This window comes from Loxodonta africana, chromosome 3 (assembly GCF_030014295.1).
Source record: "Loxodonta africana isolate mLoxAfr1 chromosome 3, mLoxAfr1.hap2, whole genome shotgun sequence".
In the NCBI taxonomy this organism is placed as follows: Eukaryota; Metazoa; Chordata; class Mammalia; order Proboscidea; family Elephantidae; genus Loxodonta; species Loxodonta africana.
In genome coordinates, this window is record NC_087344.1 from 92864498 (window position 1) to 92877738 (window position 13241).

The following is a 13241-nucleotide window of genomic DNA, read 5'->3' on the forward strand; positions in this document are numbered from 1 at the left end:
ACTTGACGGGCAAGTTCCTTTCTAATTCATCCTGAATCCTTATCGGGGCCTCTGATCAACCCAGGCTGGTAAGGGGTGGCGGGATGGAATACTAGACTCAGGAATCCAATGCCCATTTGTGGTCAAGGCCCCTGCTGTAGATGAAGGCTTCTGCTTAATCAGCGATTTTCCATGGAGGCTTCCTTTCTCACCAGGCAGAAATAAACCTCACAAGTCTCTGCTATTTCTCCCTAGTCCCTGGGTGGTGCAAACTGTTAATGCCTCAGCTGCTACCCGAAATGTTGGCAGTTTGAATCCACCCAGAGAATCCTCGGAAGAATGTTCTGCCGATCTACTTCCGAAAAACCAGCCATTGAAAACTCTCTTGGAGCACAGTTCTGCTCGGACAGACACGGGGTAGTAGTGAGGGAGAAGTCACTCTACGGCAGCTGGTCACTGGTTTTCTGCCCAGTGCTTTTATCCACAGCTGTTGTAATTGTTAGTTGCTTACGAATTGAGTCTGACTCATGGCAACCTTATGTATAACAGAAAGAAATGTTACCAGTCCTGCGCCATCTTCAAGACAGCTGGTCTGTTTGAGTCCATTGTTGAGGCTATGTGTCAATCTCAGTGAGGATTTCCTTCGTTTAAAGAAAAAAAAATTTTTTTTATTGTGCTTTATGTAAAAGTTTACAGAGCAAATTCATTTCCCGTTCAATAGTTTGTACGTAAAGTGCTCCATGACATTGGTTGCATTCCCCTCAATGTGTCTACACTCTTCCCATTTGTGCCCTTGTCTCCCCATTTCCTTTCGTCCAGATTTTCTACCCCTTCCTACCTTCTCATCTTCAGATTTGGGTAGATGTTGTCCTTTTGATCTCGTACAGTTGATTTTTCTAAGGAACAGATTCGTCTCAGGTGGTCTCTGGGAATGGGTTCAGTTCCAGGTAAGAAGGGTTTCTTAGGGTCATAGTCTTGGAAGTCCCTCCAGTCTCTGTCAGACCAGTAAGCCTGGGCTTTTTTTTGTGAATTTGACTTTTTGTTCTACACTTTTCTCCTGCTCTGTCTGGGACCCTCTGTTGTGATCACAATCAGAGCAGTTGGTAGTGGGGGCCAGGAACCAGCTAGTTCTTCTGGTCTTGGGGTAGTGTAGTCTTTCGAACTAACTGCTCCCTTGAGTCTTTGGTTTTCTTCACTCTCCTTGGCTCCCGATGGGAAGAGACCAATAGTTGTATCTAAGATGGCCGCTCATAAACTTTTGAGACCCCAGATGCTACTAACCAAAGTACAATGCAGGACATTGTCTTTATGAACTATGTTGTGCCAATTTATGTAGATGTCTCCCGAGTCTGTGATTCTTTGCCTTCAAGCCTAGGAATTTCATCCTGCAAGGTGTTTGGTTACGTCTAAGAAGTTTCCACGACTGCGCCCCTTGTGTGCTCTATTGTCTATATTAATATACATATTAACATACATACAGCACCTACAATTACGTATGTGGGAATACCTACAACCAAACGTATCTGCAGGTGGTTTTGATCCTTTATGCCCTCCCACAGCTCTTTAGTATACCTATCTACCTATGTATCCATTTGTAGATCATTGTTTGTTAATACTATTGTTACAGGATTGTCTAAGTTACAGTATTTACCGTAGTTGCCCTTTATTCTTGCATTCCTCTCAGTGTCTTCCTTTGCCTTAGTCATGTTGTGCTGACTTCCTCCATATTGTGTATTGCCTTCCCCTTCACCAAGATTAACACGTGTCTTCTACCTAGTTAGTAATTCTCCTTCCCTCCCACTCCCATCCCTGGTAAACTGAACAATTTAAAGAATGGATTTGCCTTCAGCTGAAAAGAAGAAAATGAGAGGAGCAGCTTGTGGCGGAAGGCAGACCAGAAGCTCTATTTGGAACATTTAACTTTGTGTTGACTTTCTGCTATCCAAGTGAGATGTGAAGGAGCTAAGAGGATATGTGAGTTGAGTTGAGGGGAGAGGGCTGGGCTGGAGGAATATCCTCAGTGAAATGATGCCACTAAATTCCAGATGATTCCCAGGGAGTGACTTTATCTCTGAGTCCCAGTGCCCAAAATAGGGCCCAGCAAGGACTAGGGGCCCAACGAATACTTGAGGAGTGAATGAAAATGTGACTGGCATTGCCATTGAAAAGGTCCCTGGGCGGTGCAAATGGTTCACATTCAACTACTAACCTAAATGTTGGCTGTTTGAACCCACCCAGCAGCACCATGGAAGAAAGGCCTCGTGGTCTGCTTCCATAAAGATTACAGCCAAGAAAACCCTATGGAGCAGCTTTACTCTGTTGTCACATGGGGTTGCTGTGAGTTGGAATCAACTTGATGGCAACTGTTTTTTTTTTTTTAATTTCTATTGAAAAAGAAATGGAGACAATTCAGAAAAGGAGGGTGAGAATGATCGCACAACTAGAAGAATGTAATCAATTCCACCGAGCTGCACATGTAGAAACCGAACTGGTGTACAATTTGCTGTATCTATTCTCAACAACAGCAAAACAAATGAAATTAAAAAGAAAAAAAGAAACAGAGGCCCTGAAGGAGAGAGCAATAGTTTCTGTCTGCCACCTGCCTTCCTGTGATCAGCGCCAGGTGCCACTCAGAGACCAACTGAAGGTACCCCAGGAAAGAGGGGTTTAGAGGGGTGTCCAGGAGATAGCTATCCAGAAAGATGCAGTGACTCGCCCAGGGAAGGAGCTGAGCTTTGATCAGAGATTGGTTTCAGTCCAAAGCTCTTTGCACACATTACCCACAGCACTTCTTCCCAGGTTTGCTGCCCACCAAACCCTGGGATGTTCCTCGGAACTAGCCTATCTCCTCAAGATAAACGGAGGCATAAGGTCATTTGGTGAGAGGCTTTTATGGGAAGCCTTGAATGCCAGGCAAAGAAATTGGGCAGGCGCAGGGGCCTCATTGGCTGGAGGAATTCTGGGTCATGGTGACCTCATAAAGATCATAACACAAGCCTAGGCTAGGGGAGCCTAGGTCAGCTGGGGGTAGCTCTGGGAAAGTACAAGGGGTGGGGGCAGCCTCAGTGACCACCTTCGCCCCACCCCCCCGGGTAAAAGTCTCTCTCCTCTGGCTGTAATTCCACAGTTAGAACTTCATACCCTTGGCTTAAAGCTGAATTTTCTGTTACCATGTGGATGCTCCAGGTGGAGGTAACACATTGAACTTTATATCAGCAGCTTAAGGCTCAGAAAGAGTTTATGCTATAGGTCCTGAGAAGGTGCGAGTGGGAGTGGCGAGAGGTGAAGAGTTGAGGAGGGAAGAGTGAGAAGACACAGGGAGAGAATATCACAGACTGGGGAAAAGAGAAAGCAGAGAATCTGGAAGCCAGGCTTTGTCTCTTTTTTAAGAGACTCGTTGCCATCGAGTCTTTTTACCCTGCCCTCACCCAGGGAGAAGAAGGAATGGCAGGGGTGAACATTTGTTGAGGGCCTACTGTGGGCTAGAACATATGATCATCACTTTATATGCATTATTTTATACTCTTCTGTATAATAATCTTGGGTATTGAGTATTAAGATGGAAGCTCAGAGTGGGAATGCCACCTGCACTGTTTTAAATCACTGGTGACACAGAGTGGGTTTTGAATTTAGGTTTGTCTGACCCCAAAGTCCTGGAGTTTTGCATTATACCTGGGCATCAGGAGAGTTGCATTGTTTTTATTGGACTTTTCCTCTAGACTAGGGGCCTAAGAGTGGCAGAGAGAATAGAGAGTAAGAAATGGGAAGACATGGCTCCACTGAGTGATTCGTGCTTTGGGAACCTCTGTGGTATTGTGGGGAAAGATATAAATTGAGAGAAGCTAGGTTTGAGTTCTGCCTCTGCCATTTATTGAGAACTTTGCAAAAATGCCTTTAGCTCCCTGAACAGTCTGAATTAACTTCTCAGTAAATGAGGATGATGATACCTCCTTTGAAGAGTTGTCATTTGTTCATTCATTCTCTCACTTCATGTGTTCTGAGCCTACCCTGTGTGTCAGGCACTGTGATATGTGTTGGGAAAACAAGGGTAACAAGATAGCCAGACACTCACCAAGCTCACTTTCTAAGATAGAGACAGACAAGTAGGTAATCCTGGTACAGGGTGATCACACAAGGGGGGGTGCCTCACCCACATTTAGGGGATCTGGGAAGACTTCTGGAAGAAGGGACATTTAAGTTGGTGTCTGAAGTGTGAGCCAGGAGTAGTGATTGTAGTTTAGGAGGGTGGTCTTGGGGAAGTTACGTAAAGAGGAAGAGTGTTTGCAAAGGCCCCAAGGCAAGAGGGAGGCCAACACATTTGAGGCACTGGCAGAAGTTGAGAGTATGGGTGTGCAAGGTTAGGGAAAAAGATGGCAGTAAGCTGGGGAGGTGGGGAGGTGGAAGGGCCAGGCCTGCAGGTTGAAGACCCTGTGAAAGAAACAAAAACATCAGCCTGTAGATCAGGGTGTCTCCACCATGGCCTGCCCACCAGCTTTGTGATAAAATGCTTTATAAAAGGTTGATTCATAGCCCCCTTCAGAGCTACAAAGTGAAGTCTCTGAGGGTGAGGCCTGGGAATCGATCTTAAAAATATAAGCCCCACCTCCATTCCACAATCCGAGAACCCAAGAGAAGCCACAGAGTTGTTACAAGTGGGGAATGCATGGTTGGATTTGCTTGCATTTTTTCTTTCATCTGAGAATGTCTTTATTTCCCCTTCATTGCTGAAGGATAGCATCATTGGGTATAGAATTTGTGGTTGACAGATCTTTTCTTTCAGCACTTGAAAAATTCTTGCCACTTCCTGCTGGCCTCCATGATTTCAGATGAAAAATCTGCTGTCACTCAAACTTGTGTTCCTCTATGGGTAGTGTGTCAATTCCCTCTGGTTGCTTCTAATATTTTTTTTCTTAGTTTTCAGAAGTTTAGTTATGATCTATTTTGAAATGTATTTCTTTGGATTTATTCCATTTTGGTGTTTGCTCAGCTTCCAAACTCTGTATGTTTATGTCTTTCACTAAATTTGGGACATTTTCAGCCATTATTTGCTTGAACGCCTTTTCAACCCCACACTCTTTCTCCTCTCCTGGACTTCAATGACACGAATGTTAGATGCTTTGTTATTACCTTAGAACTCTGAGATAATTTTTTTTCAGTTGATTTTCTCTCTGTTCTTTAGATTAAGTAGATTTTATTAATAGGTCTTCAAGTTCACTGAGTCTTAACCTCTGTCATCTCTGTACTATTGAGCTCATCCAGTATTTTTATTTTGGATTTTTATTTTTCTGTAATTTCCATTTGCTTCTTTGTTTTTTTAAATATATAACTTCTATTTCTTTGCCGAGATTTTATCTTTTTTCATGTGTTTCAGGAGAATTTGTAACTGCTTGTTAAAGCATTTTTATGTTGGCTGCTTAAAAATCCTTGTCGCAAATTCCAACATCTGATTTATCTCAGTATTGGTATCAGTTGATTGTCTTTTCTCACTCAAGATGAGATTTTCCTGGGTTTTGGTGTGATGAGTGATTTTTTATTGTATCATCGACATTTTGGATTCTATGTTAATAGGCTCTTGATCCTATTTCAATCTATTTTAGCAGGCAGTCAACCAGCTAAGGTTTAGTGTGCAGATTCTGGTCTACTTTTGGGAACTGTAGTTCCAGCAACAGTTCAGTTTTCAGAGCCCTGGTCTGCTTTGTTTGTCTGGTACTACTGGGCTCGTGTTCATCCTTACTGGTGCTGCCTTCAGGGGGAGAAGGTGTTTCCCTGGGTCATCTGTTGTCACTCGGGTGGCCAGGAATTCCTGGGCCTGTTAAGCTGTCTGCCGCTGATGGAGGGCCCAGAGACACAGAGCTCTTCTGACACTGCCATTGAGGGAGAATTGGGGGTAAGGGACCTCTGCTGGGGTTCTCTCTCTGTTGGGCTTCCCATTTCCCAGTCCTTTGGCTAGAGAAAGTAGGTTTTTTTTGTTTTTTGGTGTTTGTGTCTGTGTGCACGCTGTTGGCAGTTCTATTGCAGGCCTCTCTGGCACCCAGTTTGGGATATATAGGAGATAAACAATAATCCCAAGAAACTCACTGCAGGGTTGTCTCTCAAGTTTTGAGGTTCTTAGCCAGTCCACTGCCGCCTTTCCAGTTTTTGGATTCCTTTTATGATTGTTGAATTATTTCATAATACTTAATTGTATTTTAGAAGGAGGAGCAGGGAAAGTGAGTCTACACCATCTTGTCTGTTGCATGCATTTTTTTTTTTTTTATAATAACTTTTATTAAGCTTCAAGTGAACGTTTACAAATCCAATCAGTCTGTCACATATAAGTTTACATACATCTCACTCCCTACTCCCACTTACTCTCCCCGTCTTGAGTCAGCCCTTTCAGTCTCTCTGCATGCATTTTTAAAGGAAGATCTTTGTGGTTCAGTCTCGAGAATGCTCTGGCAGGAGCAGGCTTGGATACAGAGACCCGTTTTGAGAGGACAATTCCAAGATCCAGCTCTGAGGCAATAGGAGCTGGACTAGGTAGGACAAGTGATGGTGATGGAGAGATGGGTAGAGTTTTTTTTTTTTTAGATGAAGGTTTACAGGGCAAATTAGTTTCTTGTTAAACAACTAATACACATATCGTTTTGTGACATTGGTTGCCAACCTCTTGACACGTCAACACTCTCCCCTTCTCGACCTTGGGTTCCCCATTTCCTTTCGTCCAGCTTTCTTGTCCCTTCCTGCCTTCTCTCCCTTGCCCTTGGGCTGGTGTGCCCATATAGTCTCCTATACATGGTTACGCTACGTGTATTATTATTTGATTTATGGGCCTGTCTAATCTTTGGCTGAAGGTGAACCTCAGGAGTGGCCTCATTGCTGAGTTAAAAGGGTGTTCAGGGGCCATACTCTCAAGGTTTTCTCCAGTCTCTGTCAGACTAGTAAGTCTGGTCTTTTTTTGTGAGTTTGAATTTTGATCTGCATTTTCCTCCAGCTCTGTCAGGGACCCTCTATTGTGATCTGTATAGAGATATGAGAGCTGTTCTGGAGCCAGAATTAGCAGAACCTGACCATTAATTTGATGCAGCAAGTGAGGGAGAGAGGAGTCAAGAATGATGGTATTTCTCGCTTGGACGATGGTGCAAGTTCCTTGCAATGGAGGAGAGTTGGAGGGTTCAATTTGGGGGGAAGATGGTGAATTCTGTTTTGGATGCTCTCGGTCCAAGGTGCTCCAAATGCCAGATGTTGTGTGTGTGTGTGCGTGTGCATGTGTGTACACATGCATGCATGCACGCGTATGCTGAGTGCCTAACATATTCTGGGCCTACACACCTGGTAAACATGTTCTTAATGAGGAACTGGAAGATCCATTGATGGCTCACCCCCTGGGGGGTTCAGCAATGCCTGTCCAGGACCTGGAAGGCTTCATTGAGGTGGGTGGGGGCACAGGAATCAGTCAATAATTCTCTCAGTCTTGGACAGGACTAGCTGTTTTATGGCCACACTTCGCCCTCCCCATTTGGGGCCCCAGGGCTTGGAACAAAGGCCGATAGGCAGCTTGTGGCTGCCAAGTCAGTAGTGGCCCCAGGCTCTGGGGAGCTTCCTTAGCTCCCTTGGATGCTGCCTAGGCCCTTCACAGCCACCCCTCTTCCTATTGCACAAGGCCCCTTTGGCGGAGGGTAAGACAACGGCTGCCCCAGGCCACTGGTAGGCAGCTCTGAGTGAAGCCCTGTCTGTCTGTTGAGGATGGAGGAAGATTGAGGGAACAGGAGGAAGTGGGGGAGGTGGTTGTGGTGGATATTCTGCTCTTCTCTCATGGAAGAGGGAGGGCCAGCCAGAGTTGAGACTTGAGGTCTCTGCCCAGTGACCTGGTATTGTGCCTCTGCTGGGCCAGTGGAATGGAGATCATCACCCTTACCCATGGCCCAGGTTTTCAAGAGCCTATTCACTACCCAGTGAGCTGCACCTGACCAGTATTTTCCCAGGTTGAACATGCTTCACTTTGATAACTATGGCTGTGTGTGTGCATGTGCGTGTGTGTGTGTGTGTATGTGTGTGTGTGTTTATGTGGCATGACCAAGAGAGGAGCTTGAAGCTTTATATAATTTTGAGGTCCCTCTTTAAGTAGAAGAAGATAATGTGAACATAAAAGTAGGTACAGAGCCTTGGAAGGGACTGTGCAAGCAAAGGGCCCTGAGATTTTAAATTTCATCAGCTTCTTGGTAAAATTGTCCCTGGGGTTGTTGGTAAGTAAAGGCTTCCTGCTTCTGAGGCAGGATGCAAAGCTGTGCTCAACCACTTGCTTGGAATGAAGGCGGCTCCCACCTGGCTGAGTGCTTAATCCTCTCTGCCCACATGCCCAGCAAGGGAGAAGCTATCACTTAGGGAAGGCCTTCAGTGGGTGGCAGACTTAATGCTCCCTGTCTTAGAGGTGAGGAAGACAAGGGTTCGGGGGGATGTCTCTTGCTCAAGTTCACCTGGACTACTAAGAGGGTAGTCTGGGATTTGAACCCAGGTCTACATGGCTCCAAATCTATAGCCTTTCTACAGCCAAGCTATAAAGATGCATGGCAAAATTTGTGGCTTCAGAACATGATTTAGTGAACGGGTTAGTGCATGCTTGAGAGAGTCAGTAGAAGAATGGATGAGCAAATGAAGAGATAAAAGGATGAAATTACAAACCTAAACATTTATTGAACAATTGCTGTGTGCCAGGTGCTGTGCTAAACATTAGAAATTGGCAGAGAAAAAGGCAGACGTAGTCCTTGCCCTTAGGGAACTTATTATCCGGTTGGGAAGCCAGATGCTGCGTGTAGGAACAAAAAATAAAACCCGTTGCCATCTAATCGATTCTGATTCATAGTGATCCTATAGAACAGAGTAGAATTGCCCCATATGGTTTCCAAGGAGCAGCTGGTGGATTTGAACTGCTGACCTTTTGGTTATTAGCCTGAGCTCTTAACCACTGTGCCATCAGGGAGGGGGAAAGAATAAGGCACCTTGGGAACTCATAGGTAGACCTCACCTAGGGGGCCAGGAAGGCTCTTGACATTTGAACTAAAGCCTAAAGGGGTGACGTTTTTGGTGTTAGACAGGGAAGGGAGGTGGAGAAGGGGGCTTCCAGCCTGTGGAAGGCCCAGACCTGACCTGGAGAGCCTGGCTCTTTGGGGAAAATTAAATGAAGGTGGAATGGAGGGAGATGGGAGTACGGGGAGGCAAGGAGGGTAAAAAGGGGGCTGCGGCCAGAGAAAGGAAGGCTTTTTAGGTCCTGCCAAGGATTGGGAACCCTGTCCTGAAGACGACAGGTATCCATGGAGGAGTTTAGGCAGGAGAGTGGCATAAAGAGATGGTCATGGCTGCCCTGAGGCCTGATGAAATAAGTGAATCTCCTCTTCTTGCCCACCACTTCCTCATGGGGCAGAATATCTAACTTCCAGGACTCTGTATGTGTGTGTGTGCACACGCAGGGTGTGTAGGGGGATTTGGTTAGAAGGTGTACATGTCTGGTCTGTAGACTCTGCTCAGTAAGTGCTGAAAAAGCCACTCTTCCCCTGACTTGGTCTCCTCCCAGGGGCCCACTCCTGCTTAAGAACACCGTGCATACAGGGGAGCTGTACCCACAATTACCACAGGGAGGGTGGTCCAGGTGTTGGGGGTGGGGTGGCGTGGAGGGATTGGGGAGTTCATCTAGCAGTCAGATTGCTGGGTTGAAGCAGGCTGTATTTTTAATGAGTGCCCCAGGTTCTCCATACAGTCTGCCTCACCCAGCACAGTCCAAATGTTAAGGGCTGTGGGCAGGTCTGCCAATGCTGCTTTGGAAAGCTAATACCATGGCTCTTTGAAGGAGAGTTCTAGAGACTTAAGGGTTTGTCTCTGATTAGGACCATCCTAATCTGCTGAGGTTCAGGAATCCTTGTTGGTGAATATAGGTTTCCAAGTCATGTGTGGCTGGGTGGCAGTAGGGTTATCCATTAAAAGGCTTCTCCTTTTTTCTGCCTGAAGGTAGAAGAGGTTCCTCACTTGTTCTAGTATTTGTAGACTTTCTACTGTGTACCTGGCACTGTACTAGGTGCTGGGGATGCTACAGGGGCCAGGATATGTACAGTTCTTGTCATCACTGAGCTCGTTTCTTGCAGGGGCTAGACCACTAAATAAGTCACTGGGATAAAGCATGAATATTTTGCTTGGAGGAGTAGGATTGACAAAGGGCAATGGGAGGAGGTCCAGGCCAAGGAAATTTGTGAGGGCCTTAAAAGGGAGCCCTAGTAGTGCAGTGATTAAGAGCTGGGCTGCTAACCAAAAGGTCAGCCATTCGAATCCACCAGTCACTTCTTAGAAATCATATGGGGCAGCTCTACTCTGTCCTATAGGGTGGCTATGAGTTGGAATCTTCTCTAAGACAACTGCTTCGGTTTTTTGGTTTTGATCCAAAAGAGAATAGGGAGTGGTCAAAGACAGAGAATAGGAAGTGGTCCAAAAGAGAGAGTAAGAAGTAGTCAAAGACAAGGAACAGGGAGTGATATTGGTGGAACCAGGATAAGGGTCATGTATGAGGCCTTAGTGAGTAGGGAGTGGTCAAGGACAGAAAGTAGGGTGTGGTAAAAGAACTGAAACACATCATCTGGAACCTAGAAAGCTGTGCAAGATGGGCCTGGAGAGGTGGGCTGGGTGTGGTCACTGGGGACATTGTAAACCACAGTGAGGGCCTTCATCCTAAAGGGAGCCATGAAAAAGCTCTAACAAGGTGTGGCATGGCCACATTTGCCTTTCTCTCAGGAGCACTACAGGAAGCTCAACCGTCGGCTGTTGGAGAGAAGGGGGCAGTGGCACTGAAAGACCTCCAGGCTGGTCATGGCCCTGAGTCCAGGAGTTAGTCTGACTCTCCGTGAAAACTCAAAGATGACGCCAAGTCTCAACGCCAGTGAGGCCCCTGTTTTAGGCTCTGGCACTGTCTCTGTGCCCAACCCAGATGTGGCCCTTGTTCCTACCTTGAATCTACCCTTGAGTTCTGGCTTGGCTCTTGTTTCAGACCTTAACCCAGCTCTGAGTCCTGTCTCAGGGGAAACCCCTGGCCTGATGTCTGATAGCACCCCCAGACCTGGGGACACTAAAGCCCCGGTTCCAGCCTCCCTCCAGACTCCCAGTTCCCACCCTGCTGAGGCTGTGGGCTCGGATTCGAACCACATCTCAAAGCCTGACTCCTGTGGGCCCCTTTGTCCAGCCTCAAATCTCATCCTGAGCCCTGGCTTTACTGAGGCCCCTGATCTAAGCTCGGACAACCACTCTGGGCCAAATTCTGAGGAGACCTTCAATGCCCTCTCAAGCAAGGTTTTTGGTTTGGGTCAGAGTAACTCCAATCCTTCCAGGCCTGAATCAAACCCATTTGTAAGGCCCCATTCAAAAGAGGCCCTGGTGATGGGCCACAGCGTTTCCAGGCCAGGCTCAAAAGCAGTTCTTATTCCAGCCTTAAGCACTTCTCTGGATCCTGACTCAGGAAATGTCTCTATACTGGATCTGGATGCCACTCCAGGGACCCCCATCCCAGACACAAGTGAAACCATCACTTTGTCTTCCCATAACATCTCTGAGTCTGTTTCTAAAGGAGCCTTGGATGCAACCTGGAACACAAGCTCCAGGGGCACCATCAATGTGGTTTCAAATGTCAACCCCAGATCTGATTTGAACGTGACCTTCACTAAGGTTTCATGCATGACCCTGAATCCCTGCTACACTGACGGTATCAGCCTGCACTCCAGCACCCATGGGCCCAACTGTGCCCTCTTTCCATCCTCGTGCATGACCCTGGTCCTGGGCTCCAATGAGACCCTGAGCATGGGCTCCAGCCTCCTCTTCAGCGACACCTCCACCCTGACTCTGAGCAGTCAGCCAGATTATTCCGAGGACAACAGCATTCGCACCATACCCCTGGATGAAAATCTGGACGGCTGGAGCGAGGCGACCAATGTTGAGGCAGGCAAGTTCCCCCTGGGGTTCTCCACCTCTGACACCAAGGATAAGGATACCACGGTCTTCCAAAACATCCCTGAGGGTGAGTAAGGCAAATGGAAATGCCCCAGAGAGATCACTGACCTGGAAGGAGTCAGCATTCAGACTTGTGGGCAGGGAGGGGAAAGGACATACACATTACACACGATGTGCAGTGGATTAATTATACACAAAAGAACTAGTATTCAGCCTGTGCTAGCTGTGTGACTTGGGACAAGGTACTTCATGAGCTTCAATTTCCTTAACTGTCATACTTCCATAAAATAGTAATAATACTTGTATTCTGTCTAAATTATTAGTTCATTAGCTAATTATACCCCCCATTTAAGGTTTCTTTCTTGACAAATTTTAAACCTGGGCTTCTCAAGCCAAAGTTTTACCAGTGCAGCATGCAGGCTCTAGGCTCAGCACACCTCTCTTGAGTCTTTGAGATCCTCACCTGTGCAGGGCCTTGGGGTCCTGCCTGGAGCCTGTGCCTCACCCTTAACACACAGGAGTTCCGTAACTTAACCCCTGTCGATTTGTGATGTTGTAAATATCTTTTCTCAATCTATTTTTGTTTGTTCATGCATCAATACCATATTATGATGTTTCAAAAATTACCATGGCTTTGTAATATGTACGATATTTTTATGCAAATAACGCTCGCGTTATATGCTTTTGCCAACCGTGCGACCTCCTTGCACATTATTTTCCTAGGCGTGCTATAAGTGTTACAGGTGTGGGTGTGTTATTTAAAATATGGTATTCATATCTGGTAGAGTGAGAATCCCTCTTTAAAATTCTTTCTCAAAATTGACTTAGTTATTAGTCCATGTACTTTTAGAATAAGTTTGCCTAGTTCCTCAAAACTAGACAATGGCATTTTTATTACAGTGTTGTTAATTTGTATATCTATTCAAATTTTCCTTTAAAGGCTATATCCTTTATTAGAATTAAAAATAATTCTTCATAAAGTATTTACCCAATATTACCCGTTGCCATTGAGTCAATTCCAGCTCATAGCTAGGGATAGATTAATTCCTACATGCTCTCTAGGTTTTATTGCTATCATGGATCATATCTTATTTTCTAATACAATTCCTATTTGTACTGATGTTGTAGAGGAACTTTATTTCTGTAAGTTTATCTTTTTCTTTTTAACAGCATTAAACCATCCCCATTGCCATCGAGTTGAATCTGACTCATAGCAACCCTACAGGACGGAGTAGTTCTGCCCCACAGCGTTTCCAAGATTGCCACGTTTCTCCTGCAGAGGGGCTGGTGGATTTGTACTT

At 45.9% G+C, this 13241-nt stretch overlaps 1 protein-coding gene across 1 annotated transcript in view; it reads left to right on the top strand.

Annotated features, from left to right (window-relative positions):
* Nucleotides 1–10068: 10068 nt before the first annotated feature.
* The window catches only part of MROH7 (maestro heat like repeat family member 7), a 61452-nt gene continuing 58279 nt past the window's right edge, over nucleotides 10069–13241 (top strand). The window contains exon 1 of the mRNA XM_003411061.3: nucleotides 10069–12007. Within this exon, the coding sequence (XP_003411109.2) occupies nucleotides 10810–12007 (1198 nt within the window). The 5' untranslated portion in view covers nucleotides 10069–10809. The remainder of the gene's footprint in view (nucleotides 12008–13241) is intronic.